At 38.2% G+C, this 19,989-nt stretch overlaps 1 protein-coding gene and 1 long non-coding RNA gene across 3 annotated transcripts in view; both read right to left on the reverse strand.

Annotated features, from left to right (window-relative positions):
* LOC144206843 (uncharacterized) overlaps positions 1-12,009 on the reverse strand; it is a 52,357-nt gene extending 40,348 nt beyond the window's left edge. The window contains exons 1-2 of the long non-coding RNA XR_013328447.1: positions 11,835-12,009; positions 10,251-10,361 (exon numbers count right to left, since the gene is read on the reverse strand). This is a non-coding gene — a long non-coding RNA (uncharacterized LOC144206843). The remainder of the gene's footprint in view (positions 1-10,250; positions 10,362-11,834) is intronic.
* Positions 12,010-18,128: 6,119 nt separating this feature from the next.
* The window catches only part of qkia (QKI, KH domain containing, RNA binding a), a 44,083-nt gene continuing 42,222 nt past the window's right edge, over positions 18,129-19,989 (reverse strand). For both annotated transcript variants that reach the window (XM_077731009.1, XM_077731010.1), the window contains exon 8: positions 18,129-19,696. In XM_077731009.1, coding sequence (XP_077587135.1) covers positions 19,680-19,696 — 17 coding nt within the window. In that variant the 3' untranslated portion in view covers positions 18,129-19,679. The remainder of the gene's footprint in view (positions 19,697-19,989) is intronic.

The following is a 19,989-nucleotide window of genomic DNA, read 5'->3' on the forward strand; positions in this document are numbered from 1 at the left end:
TGCTTAATTTTCTCTCTTCCGCTCTTTTTTGGACACGTCGCAGCCGGCAGCTGACAATGACGTTTATTGGCGGGGGGATTCAGCTGCAAATATGAAGCATATCTCTTTATATATCCTTTTGTGTCAACCTCTTCTAAAGGTCCACTTTGTGTGTGTTTGTCAGATCAATCTAGTGTTTTTCCAGCATTTGTCAGGTCCAAAAAGCAGACGCGTAAAGATTGATAGGGGTTATCGTTTGAGAAAGCATCATTCATCAGAACTTGACAAATCCATATCTGACAAAAAAAATAAATAAAAACATCACCACAAGCAGCCATGTCGACCTCACATGGGTGTGCGTTAGCTTCATTTCTGATGAAATGTGCGACAGGTTAGTAGCGTGCACGTTTGTGTGTGTGTGTGTGTGTGTGTGTGTGTGTGGCTCTCCATTTGGACGCCAAAGTAGATTGACAGCGGCGGATTGGACAATATTTATCTACAACTCCACTGAGGAAAATAGTTTGTCCCCGTTGACATTTTCATCGATTGCAACATGTATCTTGCTTCCCTCCCCTGCTCCCCTTCTTGCTCCACCCCATCCAATCCTCTCCACTGACAAATGACTAATCTCATGACTTGTTTTCTCCGTCTGGGGCAAGATGTCATGTATACAGAATGCGTGTTTCCACTTTCACACATTTTGACCATTCTGCTCTAGGGCCAGCATTAGGTTTTGAGTTATTCTCCTTTTTTTTCTCCTACCATGGACTGTGCAAAAGAACCAGCCTAAATAAATTCAACTGGAGTACATGGACTGCTAAAACACTCTAACTTGCCTTTAGGTATGATTGGTTGTCCGTTTTTTTTTTGCGCCCTGCAATTGGTTGCCCACCGATTCAAGGTGGCCTCTGCCTGGTGCCTGAAGTAAACTCCAGCACCCTCCACGACCCTTGGGAGGATAAGCGACACATACACAAACACACACACAAATATATATATACATATTTATAAAGCCCTAAAAAAAACTTTACAACCTAAATAATAAGTATTTAGCCATTTATGAGCTTCAAATTCACATCCGTTTGACCTCTTTTTAGCACATCTGTTCAGTGAATCTCCCCCGCCCAAGAGAAAACCATCTCTATGGACTTAAAGGTACATTCTAAGCAGATGTGGCCACAGACCTGTGAGCACAGCAACTATCATGAGACAGTTAGACAAAAAAAAGTTTGGGTTGATTTCTCCCAACAGTATTAGTATATATATATACATATATATAATAGTACATAATTTCAGCATGTTGTTCCACTGTGCTGTATTTAAATAGGGATTTTCTTTTCCTAAAAGCCTTACGTTTATCTAGTGAGCCATCAAGATGTGCTATAGAAAATGAGGGAAAAGATATGTTATTTCAATAAACACTCTGGGATGTCAAATGGAGGCATCAGATTCCCCTGTTTTTCTTTTAGTTTTTGCCACGCCACTAGGGGAATTCCCAGCAGCGCCCCAGCAGGCCCATCTGTTTCAAATAGCCCGCTGACCCGCACCGCAGCTGCCCTGTTCAAACTTACATTTTTGTTAGTTAGGATTGTTTTTTTTAAAGGTACAGAACGACTTGCATGTGTGACTATACGTCGCCTGTGCCGCTAGATTAAGACGGCAGCACTTTACACTGCACTTTTACTTCCATATTGATCTGTAAGGCTCCTTGCTAATAAAAGAGGTGAAGGGGGGTCTTGACATTAAGGATTTATCTTCGATTTGTGCATACTGGAATCAGTGTTTCAAAACAGTGAAATGGAATTAAAACTGTTTTTTTTGGTGTTACGTCGGTAATAATCATCTTCCCATGCATAAGTCGATTAGTGTTAATGTGTGGGTAAAAATGGCTGCACTCTTAAGCCGTATCATTGTGTTTATACAATATATTCTATTTTATCTGAGGTCAGAGAAATTTGCAATTTACATATTTAGGTACTAATGCTTAACAGCAACTGTTTTTTCAAATGTAATTACTGCATTTTATAGTCACATTTGTGAAAACCCAATCGCAAGGCTCAACTGCACATCTAATGAGAACAAACAAGAAAATAGAAGTTTAAATTACACATAAAATACAGATCTTCTTGATATCTAATTATCTTCCTCTGGGAGAACATTAGCTTATTGATGGCCAGCCCTTCTCACATCCCTTGAATTGGACATCTATCGTTCTCAATGGAAGCCAAAGTAGTTCAAACGTACTCTAAAGCAAAGTCTCTCAACTTTCCAGACCAACATCATTGTAACCCGCTGAGTTAATTCCTTGATGCGCTAAATTGAAGTCTCAGGAGGTCACGTGTGAGTACACTTTGGAGCATATTATTCCGAAAGATTTTTCATCCGTCTCCAAATTGCCCAACTTTTGAAGCATGCTAACTCCAAGGCAGCTAGAAACTCTCTGAAATGTAATGTCATGGCCTCATTTGACTTCAATGCGAGACTTTGTTCGTCTATGGCTGAAACTCTGCTAGAGAAATGGAAAAAAAAATGGAATCAAAACCAGACGCTACACTGAGTGTGCTATTTCACTACCTATTAACAAATGATTGGCTTTTATAGTCTTTCCCACACGCTTTCCCCAACTAAACTACCTTAAACGCCATTGAAGTCAAGTAATGAGTGAGTGATGCAGAATGTGAGGCGTGAGCGCCTACCCTCGGGTCTCCTGTCTGCTTATTTAAGGCTGCTTTTTATGTTTTATTGACAGATTGGCGGTGGCGTGGAGACGACTCTGAAAAGGATGCGTCGCCGTTATCTGTGGGGCATTTAAGGGCATGAATATAGATTTGTTTTTATCCTTTTCACCTCGCTTTTCCGTGTTTTGCCCTGGCTCACCTTCCCTTTCTGTCCTCCTTGGCAATAATCACAGTCATCCATATTGGATTTCGCTATTCTCCGAAGGTGACGAGAGCAGAGTAAAAGGCAAAAGCTCGGAAACTAAAAAAAAAAAAAAAAAAAAAATGATATTGACGCTGTAGTGGGGAGAAAAAGAACGGGTGGAAAAGTATTGACTCGTCTCTTCCTCGGATTGGCTTTGGTGACCGAGGCGGCGTGTGGATGAACACGGAGAGAAAATAGAGACATTTTCAAGCGAAACGCAGTAATGGCAGAGGAGGGGAAACTCTGGGATGTCGATCGGGGAATCGGGGTCGAGAACACGAAAAGAGAAGATACACTGGAGTGAATACCCAAGAGAAGCCATTGCGTGATTGTGCATCCTTGAAAGCAGAACTGAGGTCTGCTGTGAAGGGCTCAATATTGAGTGAGAATCAATAAATACGTCTCGGAAAAAAAATAACCTAACAATGATACAAGGTTGGATTTTTCTGAACATTGAAAAGTGTCAGAAACCAGAGAAAGAGATGACAAAAGTCCCCAAGGTAAAAAAAAAAAACAGATGTCAAAGTGCAAAGTTTTGGAGTACTTCCAGGGGAAAACCACCCCTCAGTATTATGTTATCGCAATACTCTAACAATTTAATCAGAATAGACAGAAACTAACAAACTACACATACCACATTTTTAAAGAGGTTGATTCTTTAAATGTGAATCTAACGGGCAATCACAAGGAAGAAAAAAAAGGGCCACCCACTACGTGCTGAATTTTAAGTCCATAAATGGAGAAAATGTGCTGTTAGTTCAAGACAGGTGTGCTTATTTTGCCAAAACACCTTTTATTCCCATCTGAAATCACATTTTTTTGTGAGCTCATGGAAAGAATAGCAATGACGTCATGGAAAAACTTTGATGTCACGGCTTTAGATTTTGAGAAACACTGCTTGACTGTCAGGAGCATATTGCTCACTTAGCTGTGAGTTCCACAGTTTAATTGCAAACATGTGCCTGCGCTGATAGAAATCATATTTAGACAAGGAGTTATAAGGTACACGACATTTATAGAGTATTTCCTAACTGGCTCACATGTGAAAGTTTAGTTAGAAACAGGTGGAGAGGAAAAGGAGTCAGTGGGAGTCATTTCCCATCATGTCCAAGTTATTGATGACCCTCAGTTTTAGTGGGAAATCTTGCTCACTGCTTTCCATCTCAGATTCTTCATTTGGAAGCTTGCTGACATTTCTTCAGGGTGACACTTTGGAGACGGCTCATTTGCGTTTGGTCCATGTACACAAGGTTTCAAGACAAATGTGAGGAAAGTTTAACAGTCGCTCAAAGCCAAACTAGAAGGGGTTTGCCAAAATGTAAGTGGTCTGGAATCTATGACACACGTGTCCAAATAAAAAGATGGACAAAGTAATTTTACTACCAAGATCTTGAAAACATGCCCAAGTATTCTTAACATAACTTTGTGTCCAAGTTTTAAGACTCAAGAGTACAAGCTCAACTCCACCCACTGCATTTTTTTTATTCCATTGGAAGCCATTACAGCATCTTTCTCTAAGCGCTTTAGGCTAATTAATTTATGGCGCAGCACTGTGACATCCTTTTCAGCAATTACAATGTGGTCAAGTCGCTCATCTTAACTTAATTCATTTGGGTTTTTGGGAGCCACTCTGAGGCAAATTTTGGTCTCTGTGGGAAAACCACAAAGCCAAATGTGCTCATGCGTGGAGGTTGACACATTTAAATCAAGAAACAGATGGAAATGTCTCTTTAAAAACATAATCCTTCATTTCAGTAACTTTTCTCTATAACTCAAATACATATTTTCCTAATAATTAAGTCTTCAAAAAACAATTTATTCTCCTGAAACATTTTGTATAGATTTTTTGTGAGGACTTATCTCATTTTCCGAACCGCTTTCGCCTGACTAGGGTCGCGAGGGGTGCTGGAGCCTATCCCAGCTGTAATTATTTTTCAAACAAACAAAAGATAACAGCCTATGTTGGTTGCCGCATCATGCAACCCCCATACATCCCACATGCAAGTGGTTATTTGCCTGGTTTGTTGCACAGAGCACTGTCCTCAGACTTTGCGGTAATTAAAGCTGGATGGAGCCCTATCAAGAAAAGCCGCTTAAATTTAATGCAGTCGGCCACGCAGACCAGGGAAATAGAAGGGTGGTTATGGGGAAGGATGCAACATGGCATGCGGCCTTGCACATATAATCCCACCCCCTCCCTAACTCCACCCTCATATGTCCACACGAGAGAAGGGTCGAAAGTGGATGTGGGGATATGGAAGGGAGGTTGTCACGCTTGGCTTTCAGAGAAGTTAAAAAGCATTTGATCTGGCCCCGCGTGTGTACATCCAAGAGAGAGAGAGTGTGTAGTTTCTGAGAGGGATTTGGTTGGTGGTAGATAGAATTCATGCACAAGACCATTGTTAAACACCTCTGTGTCGTGCAGATCAGGGACTGAAAGCAGAGGGACCATGGCACTTAAATCCAAATATACACATGGAGTCAGTGGGTGACTATGCCAGGAGTGACAATGGGAAAGTTGCACTTGGCGTGTATTTGACTTTAGATTTGATGGAACAACGTGGTTGACTGTATCAATATATTTACCGTCTTTATTTTCAACTGAAACAGATTATTTGCATGGAGAGATTTGGTAGAGTATGTGGTGTGGTCTGCTCGGGTCATTTTTTCCAAGGATTGTAATTGAATAAAAAGATTTACTGAATTTCATTTAAGAGATTTGAAGGGCTACAACGCAACAAGATAACCCAAAGATACAGGCAGAAAAAAAAACATGTTTTACGATACACAACAAGTGGAAGTAAATATGATGGTGCTAGGAGACTGCAGTTATTTATATAATATTTAAAAAAAAATTGTTGTTAGATTGTGAGGGAGTCCCTCTTTCCCTCCATCCAGAAACTGAAACCCTACGCTTGAGTGGAATGTGATTTTCTATGCGTAACACAAGCTTCCAGTCTACTTCCTTACTTTTTGTCAAGTGTCTTTGATGCTGGTCCTCTACTTTTTTTAGGGTGGAATACTGGATATTCCTTCTCAACTGCGTTTGATCTGCGAGTACAATGAGGGGGTATTAGACTACCCTTAGGGATCAATAACACCTTGCCTGGTCAATCCATTAAAAGCAGGCGGTGATTAATTAAACTGTGCTGGCTGTCGGAAAGTGGGGATTAAGAGTTAAAAAGAAGGTAGGTGGCTGAAGCTTGAAGGGGGAGACTCTGACAGCCAAGCCAGTAGCAAGACTAAATTCAACGTAAATACATGTGTTGCTCCAGTTTCTAGTATATCCTTATTGTCTTTCATCTGTCTTTCACGCTACATGAAGAAAGAGAAAAAAGCAAGAGAAAAAAGTAGTCATATCCAATTAGTCTTTAGAGCATCAGGCCACTGACACTGCTGTAAGCTTAACCTGCTGTAATTGGTTCAACGAAATGAAGAAATATGTAGCAGCAATATTACAAATTGTAGTAGTCAGGATTCTTCTCAATTCTTTACATGGGGAACTCTCTAAATTGTTGAAACTCCATTCAATTCTATTATAGAACAAATTAAACTCAAATCCCAAGACTCAAATTGAATGGAAAACGAACACTACTATATACAGAAAAATGGTCATCAAAGAAGCAGTCTTTCATTTGAATACCACACAACCTTTCCCCCTCTACACAAATCTTGAATTAAAAAGATATGGTGTCACCCGTGGGGCCTAAAATAACTTTGGTCTCTCCTTGAAATCAACACAGTGGCGCATCTATTCAACGCATGTTGGTTATGTATAAAAGGTGCAAAGCGTCAATGCTGAGACACGAGCATAAAAGGCAAAGCTATCCAAATTACAGGCCCTTTCAAAGCCTCCCCACCCAAATTACGAGGTGGCTGTCGCGGAAGGCTGACGCCTGCATAATTGCAACATTGCCGCTTGGCAAGCCCAAGAAGAGGAGGAGGAGGAGGAGGAAGGGGAGGAGGCGACGCATCTGCGCTGATTGCTGCTATTTAGCTCACGCCGCTCGGGTGACAGGTAGCTGTTAATCCTTTTGCATGGTTCATCTCTTGTTTCTCCAAGGCGATTGTATCTAGTCGACTCAACGTAAAGTCAAAGTGTTTCCTTTAGGTTGTGGGAATAAGAAATGGACAAATAAACCTGTTTTTCTACAGCTATAATCTTCAAGAAATATTATATATGAATATCACCTGTCCTTGTCCTCTAGTATGCTGACAACCAGACACACCACCAAATTTGGCACAGAACATAGTCCAAAAATACAGAGCAACAGTTTAGTATTATACTTTTCAGCCATGAAATCACAATTCACTTCTGAAACAGCGTCATAAAACCTCAACAACTATGGGTTATGATTCATTGCTTGTCTTGCCTGATTATTGTCATTCCCTTTTTTTTTTTTACCATCACCTGTGTCATATTCAAGTTCACTGGAGCGCTCGTCATTTTCTGATTTCCCCAGCTGCTGCCTTCATCTGTATTATTATCAAAGACGTAGACATCAGTTAAGTCCATTGCCACACATTTGCAGCATTATCCAAATGAATGGAGTTATTCAACAATTTCTCTTTTCTTCAAGGGACATAAAGTAGAACTAGTAGGCCTATTCATGCCTAACATTTCCAAAATAGCATAGTATATTGTTTGATACGTCATTGAGACACTGAAATGATTCTCCCTTATTTTACAGGTCACTTTGCTTGTCCCTCATCCCAAACAGCAAATGTAAAAAGTCACATGCATACCATGTGCTCCAATGATTCCAATGACCTCAAGTGGTGTATACATTGTATATACATAGTGTATACATATATTGTATATACACATTGTGTATACATATTAACAATCTTACACTAAATACCACAAAGACTAAAGAAATAATCCTGGACTTTCGCGGCCTGTTCCAGTTGCTCCCATCTGGCAGACGCTACAGGTCCTACAAAGCACGGACAAACAGGCTCAAGGACAGCTTTTTCCCCAACAGCCATCAGGACTCTGAACCTGCAGCAACACGTGACGTGACGACAACACAAATCCCTTCTATGAAATTAAGTCGGAATGAAGTAACAGGAAGTTCGTTTGGCGTGGATCTGCCTTGCACAGGCTGACTGAGAGAGGGTAAGTAAGAAGACTGTGAGAGGTAAGTCCATCTTATTATTGTTGGCATCGGTGAGGCAACTTGCAGTCGCCGGATTGATGGCGCTCAAGGCGGAGAGCTAACAAGTATGAATGTCAAAAATGTGTCTTGCCTGGGAAGACGAACTTGTGGAGAAGCACTTTACAATTTCGTCATACGCTGCAGAGGGTATGATGACTACTAGGCTTTTTTGTCAAGTCAATGATGACGACAATGCCTATGTCTGATTTTCATTTTCATTGCAAATGTTGTCCTTCCTGCCCTCTCCACTCCCGCTCGAGTTCCAACATTTACCGAGTTGATAAGCAGCCACGATGGCGAGCGCGTGGTGATGCCACGCCAAACCAGCGTTTATTTACGGGCCTCAATATTTAATTGAGTTTACTCTAATCTTTCATTAGCGGCCATACACGAGTCTCCACTCGGCCCTTGAAGAAGCAAAATTAATTGGAGTGCAGATACTATAAGGAGGCTTGTCTTAATTGTTCTGGGAGAGCAGGTAGCGTCTCTCACGCATAAGGCGTTCTTTCACTGAGAAAGTCCCTCACCAGCAGATAATTTCAGAGTAATGTGAACTTCTCATGTTATTCATATACCCTATATAAGGGGTCATGAACCTTTTTAATGGAAAGAGCCATTAACAATTCATATTTTTTTAAATGTTAATCTTTGAGAGCCATGCTCCGGATTTAAAATGTCAACATAAATGCAAATGTGTGCCTTTTTTGGTCACTTCACCACTTTTAAGGTACAAAAAGCCTCTGAATTCTTTTGAAAACATTCATACATTGTTGCTTATCAATGAGGAAATCCATGCAAAAGAGTGTAATGAAAAAATAATGATTATAAGGTCGCTGGGGGAGTGTCAATGCCATAATACCAACGTAACGCTTCTATTCCTGCGCTTTCTCACCATCAGTTTCCATAGTTTACCTCACAGTTTAGTGGAGAGCCATATGCACCCATCAAAAGAGCCATATGTGGCCCCCGAGCCATAGGTTCCCTACCCCTACCCTATATGATGTAAAGTAGGCAACAATAACCCAATGATGGCAATCACGTACTTTCCTAACCCGCAGACACCAGACTTACTCAATATGTTTTTTTCCACGTTGCTTTAGAGCGGATAACAATCCATTAAGATGACGAGAATAGAGGATGAGAGTTGGGGAAAGTGCCGATAAAAGCGCAAGAGAAGATACGTGCTGTTTTACAATCAGAGATTGGGGTGCGTGAAGATGTTGTTTTTAATTAAAATTTGATTAAGAGTCTTTATATCGTGGGCTCTAAGCCGGCGCGATCAGCATAATCCCTGTCCAAACAACACATCGTCAATCTCCGCCTCGCGCATGCACACACTGGAGAGCTGTGCCAGTGACGGGAGGGGAAAATGCAACAAATGATTGGATTTAGATTAGCGTGGCCCTCTTTTAATGGCTTTGAAGTAATGCCACGACGCAGACCAAAGTCGCCGCAGGCAGAGAGAGAGAAACACACACAAAGAAAAGCAACACTTCCTTTGTCATATGCCTTTGCAACAGGTTATTAACTCGTTGAAAAATATACAGAGATTCCATTTTTTGCCAAATAATTTTCTAAATATTTTCCTAAAATCATTTGTGGGCAAGTTTTATGAGTGCAATTTATTCTCTGCCTTTTGTTTTCTCTTTCTGATTATTATCACTTAAGAGCTTTGATTTTTTTTTTTTTTTACATTTGTATTAGTGAAAAACATTGTGTGTTTTAAAGAGCACTCAAGAAAAAAAGTTATTTTTATCTTTGTTTTCAGTCATCTCCAACTGCTAAAAGGTGGTTATTTAAGCACTCTTTTTTAAAGTAAGAACTAAAATTTGGCTAATTGTAACACGAAATTACTCACATTAAAGTAGGCCACTTATTGTCATGAACTTAGAAGTTCAGTCCAGCACAGAATACAAGAAGAAACATTTCTTAATTCAGCTGAAGGTCAGTGAACAAGTGCTCTACATGCCCTCTAAAGGGCACTTTAATACCAAACAAATCAAGTCAAAACGATGACCAAATTTCTGCATTTTGGCTCCTCCAGAAATTAAAATGGATTGTTTCAATTTTACAACTCAATTTGTATTGATAATGTGTTAATGAGTTCATACCCACTCTGGCAAAATACAAATACTATGAAGTCGACTCACTCCTGATTTTGGAAGCAATTAAGTAATAACAATTACTCACAAGAGAATGATTGGGAATCACTGGAGCTGGAAACAGTTGATGGGAGATTTGAAGGAGATGTGGAGTCTGATTTGAGCTGGCATGAACAAGTCCTCTGTGGCCTCCTTCTCTCTGGTGGACATACATGAGTTGTCAGCAATTATCAGTACTCTGAAATACATTTTAGTTATTCATTTATTTATTTTCTGGTCGAGAGCTGAGACTTGTAGTAATTTTCAAAACCAGATATTTTCAGAATTGACATGAAATATGTATTTTTGCTCATAGTACCAAACATTAATACATATTTATTTATGTATATACAATTTATCCATTGGTAGAAAACAATTTAAATATACACAATTTAGAAAATAAATAATACACAAATGCAATGGCTGTAGCCTCAATAATTATATATTTATTGATTTTTTTTAAGCAATACTTCCAATCATTTTGGTAATAATAGATGCTATTTTTCTAATTTGCCATTAAGTGTGACAGCAAATGATCTGTCAAATAAAATGGATTGGACGTCTGCCACTGTCAATGGCAACCAACAACTTACTTACGACACAATCCCTCCTAAACTCTGCCGACGCCATCGATGAGCTCTGACCGACGCGGCTGCCAGCTTCATTTAGGCAGCTAATGTCCTACATCGGCAAGGGGAGGGAACATGCAAACTCCATACAGAAAGACATGACCTGGATTTCAACCCAGGATCCCAGAGCTGTGAGCCCGACGCACTAAACACAGCCGGGCCACCCGTAAATGCTTTCAAAGTAGTAATATTTTTGCAATCGAGAGCGGCACTCGTGATTATTTGCAGGAAGTGTTCTTGAGGACTTTTTACTGACTCTTGAATAAAAGAGAGCAATGCAAGATGAAGGCTCTTGTAAAGGAGACAAAGAAGAGGCTTGGAAATGTGTTACTGCTCATGTCCTTCACCTGAGTACAGGAGTACTGCAATATGGGCTGGTAATAGTGAATAAATAAATCTAGCAGGCCCATTTAAATCTCATTATCCATGCATAAGGACAATAAAAGCCTTGAATGCAATGCAATCTCCAGCGATCCTGCAAAGGCAGCACTAGTAGGGCTTCAAATGGATTGGACGTCTATTGCTGTCAAATAACAGCCATGTACAGTTAATGTGCATTTACTGGACTGTATGCATGACAGAAAACGATACACTCCACACAATGGCTCAAACATAATATCAATACTAATAGATTGTAAGAGCGTTTACTTGAAACTACTTCAAATGCGTTGATTGACAGCTGTGGGCGTCTTGTGACAAACAAACTAGACCACGTTCCAAACAATTTAGATATGCCAAACAATCGATCGCAAATTATAAACAAACTATTCTTAAAAGTGATCCTTGATCTTTGATCTAATAAAGTGTAAATCATGAACCGAATGACTAAATCCATCCACCCCGCGAAATGAGGGAACGCGGACTTTAAAACTAATCAACATTCGATGCAAATTATGTCACACAAACAATCAAACGCAAAAATAAACACAATATATACATCCACTTTTGTGAATTCTGTACTCTGATTTGCAATCATAGATCGGTAGTTTGAAAGACTAACTCACATGAGATCAACCTTGATGTCCGCATGTTGTCGCTCGTCATCAGGAAAGCCCTTTCGAGGCGCACCTGGCGAAAATATGGATGTTCCATATAAGGTCAGAGCATTTCCTGGATTTTTTTTTAGTTGATCAATATTCCAAACCTTTACCAGTGGCATTTCTGTTTTTGTGGTGATTCATAAACACTAACCAATATAAATTAAATTGTTTTCCTGGATTATTAGACCTCATTTTCTTGTTTTTGTATTTTTTTCATAGTTTATGGAGAACTAAAGCTGTAGAAATCACCCCATCAATATTTCCAGAGCAATTACTTTGTAATCTTTTTTTTTGTATTATGACTATAGTTATTTATAGCAGCTTTTGAGCCACTTAGACCAACTCACTCATTCAAAGTTTTTCTATTCAATTAATTTCTTTTGTACTTTCCTATTATCCTCTAATGTTTTCTTCTGTCTGAAAAAAAATGCATTTCAATTTGTTCATTGAATCTGTTTTTAACACCTAAATCTGCTTGATCTTATTGTAACTATATAAAATAAAGGTCTGATTGATTAGGTCCTGCAAATGAAAATAAATCCCACTATTGTAGGTGGTGCCAGAAAAAGCCAGAATGAAACAGCTGCACTAGGAATGAATGCCCTATATTCATCCACAGGAAGCTGGTTCATCTGTCACTACTGATGCAACCCTTCCACTCCAGTCTTTCAAACACATCCACACAAACACAGCTGAGCTTGGCGACAAATGCTCCTTTGACTTTTTTTCTTGGAGGCCTAAGCCGCCATCAACATCACTTCCTGACCACTTACTGCTTTTTTTTCTCTCCCTTTGTTGAAAGCTCTTCCTCAGTATTAGCCCTCCATCCAATTCCAGTTCCTGTGTGGCATTAACCAAACAAGCAGCAATTCTGTTTGACAACTGGGGAACAAGATCCAGGAAGAACACACTCAAAAATGTATTTAAGTCTAAAAAAATGGACAATATAAAACTGAAGTCAACATTTAAAGGCTTTACAATGTTCTATAGATGACTTACCAGAAAACTTCTTGTTGAGTTCCAACTTGCAAATTTTCACAGAAGAACTGTTGAATAGGTGGAGAATCTAGGGTCCCAATACTTTTGGCTGTTGTAAATGTAGGTTAGTTTAGAACTTTATTTCATCCCATATTTGGGAAATTTCTTGGTTGCAGTTGCAAGACAGACATAAGACACAGAAGACATTCTAGACCTAGGTAAAAAAAATGGAGCAACACACAGGAAACCCACAAATTGTCATCTATCTTGCCTAGATTTTTAGGCAGTTTTGTGGATTGAAAACATAGACTCTATTGAATTTTGATTTTTGTTATGACTCAAAACATTTTTATTTGCATTTATTGTATGATTGATTGTACGCGATGTACTGTAGTATTATATGCAACGTCATTGCAATATATACATTTTTTAAAGCATGCATCTCCAAGTAGTAATGATTTTGTTTTTGAATGAAAGTCAACAAAAATAAATGTTTTGAATTTGGAAAAATTGTGTTTGGGTTAGTTATCCCATATTTTAGGCCCATTCTAAATACAATTTCTTAAACAATAAAAAGAAACATCTTTCTTTTCAAGCAAGTAGTCAGAAGACAACCTCTTGCCCCTTTTTTATGGCAGCAATGAACTTTCCTATTTGATTTCCTGCCTGTTGCAGGAAATCAAATGACCTACCTTTGTAGGCCGAAATGTCACCACGTTTTGGAAAATGACCACAAAAGAATAAAAAAAAAAATAGCAAGTAGTCCAGTTGTCGAGTCAGACCAAAGTCACACACGAATTTTTATTGCACACATATCTCTCCCACCCTCCTATTTTTTTTGGCATGAGCAACAAAAAGTATCATTACATAGATTACTCCCTCAACATTTTCCTTTTAGCTTTTTATTGTAAAAACAACAATACACATCACTCAAAATCACACAGATTTTAGTGCTTACAGTAAAAGTAAATATATATATACTAGTATAATGGTCAATTGTGCTTTTAATGCATACTAACACAAAAATAAAGGGGAAAAAAATCCAGTGGGGGAATTTTCTTTGACAATTTGGTAGCTTTTAAAAAAAAATAATAATAATCAAGTGCATCAACCTGCCGTTGAACTAATTGAAGGAATGTTTGTTAGCCAGACGCAAGGCAAGATGGACAGGTGGGAAACGTTAGTAGGTCAAAAAAAAAAAAAAGACACTCAATGCCCTGAGACATGTCTTTTTCGCAACGGATGGCAGTAGTACGCCATTGGCCGATAATGACATGCTGTGGTCCAATCAGAGAGGCACAACATTGAAAACTATTAACTTGTGCATCTTTTTTTTCACTCTAAAAAAATTCTATAAGATAAAGTGAACTGAGAGTGAAGGCACTTGTAATAATTTCTAAAGGCAGCTTTTCACAAATTTTGTGCTTTGGAGGCCAAAAAGAACTGGATGGACATACTGAAGCTTCTAAAAATATATTCTATATTTTCCTTCCCCTTTAATATAGCATAGAATCTGCACTTGCCACCTGATCGGTTCACTCAAACCATAATTAGGATTAAAAAAAACGACAACAGATGGACTTTGAGGGGGTTCTATTTGAGATGATGCCACCATTGGAAAACATAGGGAACCTAAAAAAAACCCACTAGGAGTTTTGTGCTTACGGCCAGCCACTAATCCAGTCTTGACAGGAGTGCTTAATAATTCACTTAATTTCTTATGAACAAGATGCAAACGCGGATGTTAGACACATTTAATCCCTGTTGTGTGCTTAAAGAGGACAAATGGAGCATTTTTTTGTGTGGATTTAACCCAAAAAGATAGATAAAATGAGGTAACAAGATGTGTAGGTGTCTCTGGCAATGATAATAAGGATTAATAATAAAGTGAATCTTTTTCGCTATGTCGCTGACAATACGCCGAGTTGCGGAGGAGGACGATTTTAAAAGCTAGGGATGACGCAGCAGTGCCTGAGACACAAAAACAAAGAATAATAAAAAAGAAAAAACTTCCACTTAACAATAAATGCGAGCCATATTGGGATTTTATAGTGGGGGAGAAAAACATGGTCAGTTGGACCCAAAATTAACTCTACTGGCCATAATGTTATTTGGTTAAAAAACTGAGGGGAACGTACAGGCTGTGTGTGAGCCATTCATGCTGGTAGTTTGAAGATAATTAGATAATTGTTTGGTCATGCTATGAACTATAGGAGGATGTTTGTTAACAACATATTTAATAAAGTTAGCGGCCAAATCTCCCATGTACAAACATTAACTTTTGAAGACGGGAGATGTAAGAGAATCTTAAAACATATATTGGCAACAAAATCAAAGTCCAGACTGATATGAAATGTTGAAAAATGTTGGTCCGACTCTCAAATTTGCTGATGGATTCCTATTTAAAAGAAGACCAAGGACCCTTTACTCAGTCTGAATGCATACAAAGTTAAATTTTATCAGGCACCCGACAGTCGACTAAACAGAAAGAATGAACCATCGGCCTCCCTGAGTTCAAAACAATTGTTTCCCACGCACAAAAACACTCAAAGAGATCCTCCAATTCGCGCTTTAGCTATTTAAGGAGACACCAGTGACTTCTTGTTCTTTTAAGTAAATGAATACTTGCGACTTGAGCTATGATTGACCTGTTTTTTTTTTAAATATTCTTCCTAACGAAGTTCTGTTTCCATCAAGATTGCAAATGAAGTGTTTACCAGATGGTAAATTTGTTCTTTGGCCACAGATGGCAAGTTGTTCTACTCTGCCAGATGAATTCTTTGCAGGTGATCGTTTCAATTTTTTGGCCTAGCGAGCTAATCACCGACCTGCCAATTCCCAGGGTTGTAAGAGACAGAAGGACATGGAAAAACAAGAAAAGTACTCTCCATAGGAGACTACACCGGTGGCGGTGTTGTTGGCGAGGGCAAAAAGGTATGAAGAGTGTCAGCAGATTTCACGTTTCAGCACAAAAGGTGAGAAATGCGTGAGCAGGAGTGAGCGACGCGTATCAACTCGTGCACTTTCCAGTTAGATGGTGGTGTTGTCTTTGTGAGTGTAACATGTTCTCATGGTAATTTAGTAGGATTTTGGACAATAAGTCTAGCATTTGAATTGTTTGGATTAAGTAATTTAACTAATTGACTGACAAAATGATTACGGTGCATAAATATTACCAAGATTTAACTCATTGGCTGCCACTGATGTCCAATTTCAACTAGTAGTGGGAAAAAAATTGTGGTTAGAACACATAAGCACTAACAAAAAGGCACAATTATGAATACCTTAAAAAAAACGTCTAAATTTAATACATAAAAATATATAAATCAATCCATTGACATTATTGTGAATAAAAAAATTGTGTTTTTGTTTGAATTATTGCCTAAAACACATTTAAGTTATGTAAGATCTATGGAGCAAAACTTGAGCCAAACTATACCAAATACAGAATTCCATTGATGGCACTTTTGGGGCTAAACGCAGCGGATGACATCATTTTGAACAATTTCCTACAAAAAAAACCCCATGAGAACACGTGTTTGTGTGCGCCCATGTGCCCCTCATGGTCACGAGTCACCAGCACCATTTGTAATTAATTCTGTTAGTCCGTGAACCAGACTGCGTCAATACATTCATGAGACTGGTTAACAACACGAGACAAAAATATCAGCGCGTTAGTAAAATTCTTACTAAGAATGTTTTATTAAAATAAATGCCAAGAGGTTAATAAGGAGAAAAAAAAATAACAGCATACACCATGTAAAACTAAATGGCAAGCATGTAAAATACTTATGACAAGAGAAACTAATAAAACTAGCTCATGAGTTAAACAAGCCGAGTATGAAAACAAAATATAACACTTGGTTGTGTAAAAGTGAAGGGGGTGCGGAAGGGAGGGGTTGGGCTAGGGTGGGGCTTAGGATCATAAAAAAAGCACTCAGAAACATGATTAATATACATATAAAATGAGATTAGAAAAATACATTATAAACCTGTAACAATGGCTGTTAATTACATTATCATACAAGTATAGTAGGCAGGCCAGAGAATATGTTTCTTTTCTATTTTGCTTTTTTTCCAACCTTTTTACCACCTGATGGATGTTAACCAGCCATATAACGTAGCCCGTAACATAGCAGAGGGACTTCTCGTAATACTGTCAATTGCTGCACAGCCATCTTCACTTATATTGCATTTCATTTATTTTTTTTTCAAAATAATAGTAAGAAAAAGAGTAACACTGAAAACAAGAGTTTCATTGACCTTTTCGGCTCGATGAGAAAGCCATGAACAGAGTTGTCAAGGCAAATAAATGGCTGCCACTGACGGTAATAGACGTCCAATTCAATTGGAGTTTAAAAAGATTGGCATTTTGGACAGTGAGTGGCACCAAATTATGGTTATTTGAGTTATTTTTTTCAATTTTAATTGTGATTATTTGTATAATAAATTCTGCTGGGTATTTTTAAAATCTTAAATGTATTTTTCTCAGCTCATGATGCATCCTACTGCATTGCTACTTTCGGCAGTGCCGTTTTGTCCTATATAGGAAGTTACGTCACACACGCACTCACAAATAATAATAATAAAAAGAAAAAATATCAGATTTTCCAAAATTAAGGAGATCAAAGCCTGCTCGCACAGTAGAGTAAAGGGCTGTCGAGTGAAAATAAAATCTCAGGAAGACACCAAAAAACCAAAACAAAACATGGCACATATTTAGCTGAGTCAGCTAGGGTTGCATAGAGTTAAAGGCGGGCCGCCGACACCGCGCTCCGCTCTGCGCTATCTCGGGTGGGTGCTGGGTTTTTCGTCTTTCTATTTCATTTTTCTCGAACAGAACATTTCTTGGAAAACAACTGAAACCACTCCCCATAAGGCACTTTTGTTTGTATTTTGAGTCCTTCCCATTATTTTTTTAAATGCTCCTTTCCAGTTAAATCCAGCCCAACAGCACATCGTCACCCCTCGTTTTTTTGTCTTTTTTTATGTTTTAAATTCGATTTTGTATCTGCAAAGTATCAAAATCTAAAATTGGCAAAAATAGAATTCTTTTATCCCTATACTTCAGCACCCTGTACTGTAAAAGTATCAATTATTTTTTGTTCACTCCTGTTTGTATTTCTATATGCAATGGTATTATGTACAGTTGTAAATATATATATATATATATATATATATATATATATATATATATATATATATATATATATATATATATATATATATATATATATATATATATATATATATATATATATATATATATATATATATATATATATATATATATATATATATATATATATATATATATATATATATATATATATATATATATATATGAGACGCATGTATAAAGCAATTTGAACAGGCAGGCATGGCTTTCACATCCTATTTTTTTTGTTCTTGAGCGAGTTCAACAAAAGAGCTCAGAAGGTACAAGTGATGTGACACATTATGGATGTGCTTTCACGTTGGCGTGGCACAAAATGGCCAACTAATGAAATAAAAATGTAAAAAATGACAAAAAAAGAGGGGGTGCTCATTTCTATGATAGTCATATTAGTGTTTTCCCTCCTCTGGGATGATAAAAATAAAATAAATTCAAAATGCTAACTTTCCTCTGAAGGCAGGCACCACTAATTCAAACTTTTTAAAAACAACCCTCTGTGTGAGGCGGATGTATAATGGTCGACCTATCAACATAATAGTAGCAATAAATCATGGGTAAAAACCTTTGGCTAAATATGCACACATAATACTTCTTTTTTTTTTTGTTGTTTCTTATCTTTTTGATCACAGCTCAGCAAACTCTAGTTTGTTCTGAATGAATCAGGCACTGAATCGTGGAAGTAGAGTAAATGGCAAAGTCTCCTAAAAACCCTACTTGTCGATGTAATATTTCAAGAAATAAAAGCATTTTCAAAAAAGCGCACACATACATAAACCCTTCATCCCAAGTTACTTCCATCCCCGCATTAATTATATTAGCCTGCTTCCTTCTGCGTCAATTTAGTAAAAACAAAAAGTGAACAGAAGAAACAAACAAACAAAAACATATAAATTGGAACCAAAAGGAAAAAAAAACCCAAAGCATATTGTTTGCAATCGTTACAGCCATGCAGTTTTAAAACAAATCAAGACAAAAAGCTGTTTGTTGGGTGGGCGATAGTCAAAAGGGCGGCACACCCAGAATGTGTCATAGTTACAACAATTGTAATGAGAATTGAAACAAAGTTAAAGTCAGTGTTGTAATTCTCTTTCCTTCTGTTTCTTTTTCTTTGGGGTGAATGGGGAACTGGGGGGTACACCGCCCGCCACCACCTCTCTCCCTCTCTGTCTTTCTATTTTTTTTGTATTATTTTTTGACGGGCATTGTCATTCTTAAACTAAATAGTTAGCGTCCAAGTATGACATAAAATAATAGGTATAGGGTTGGGGCACGGGTGGGTTCTCTGGTTGGCATCTTATTGCTATTTAACATCAGTGCACATTTATGATTAACACCACAAACATCCCACCCGCGGTAATGTGATTGGTGAAGAAAAAGAAAGAGAAAGAATGGGAACAAAACTCAATGAACAGAATATAAATGAGTTGTACACAACTTCATGTTGGTGTGAAGTTTTGTTGTTGTTTTTTTTTGTTGTTGTTGTTTTTTTGTTCTGGTGTGTTAGGGTTGGCGCCTCCCTTCTCTTTCTTTCTCTCTCTCTTTAGTCACTGGGAGAGAGAGGCTAGCAAAAGGCAAATTACCAGTTAACTGATCAGCAGGCAGGCTGGGGGGCGGCTCGTCATTGGGTGAAGAGTTCAGAGGTCAGAAGGTTCATGTTAGTTGCCGGTGGCGGCTATAGGTGGTTAGGAACAAAAAACAAAAACAAACAGAAAAAACAAAGATAGAAGGGTATTAGTGTCAGCAGGAAGAGACTGGAATGACATCATTTTGAACAACAAAAATGAATGCAATCTCTGATGTGTGGACCCCCCGCTTTAGCGTGATCCCCATAAGCAGCAGTTGGTTGAATTTAGCGCCCCGATGCTCCGCAAAACCAAAATAGAAGCAAAGGAGATGGAGAGACAAACAAAAAATAAACACCTAGTATATGAGGCCATGTCCACATGCGAACAGAAAAAAAAATGG

Source organism: Stigmatopora nigra, chromosome 13 (assembly GCF_051989575.1).
Source record: "Stigmatopora nigra isolate UIUO_SnigA chromosome 13, RoL_Snig_1.1, whole genome shotgun sequence".
Taxonomy (NCBI): Eukaryota; Metazoa; Chordata; class Actinopteri; order Syngnathiformes; family Syngnathidae; genus Stigmatopora; species Stigmatopora nigra.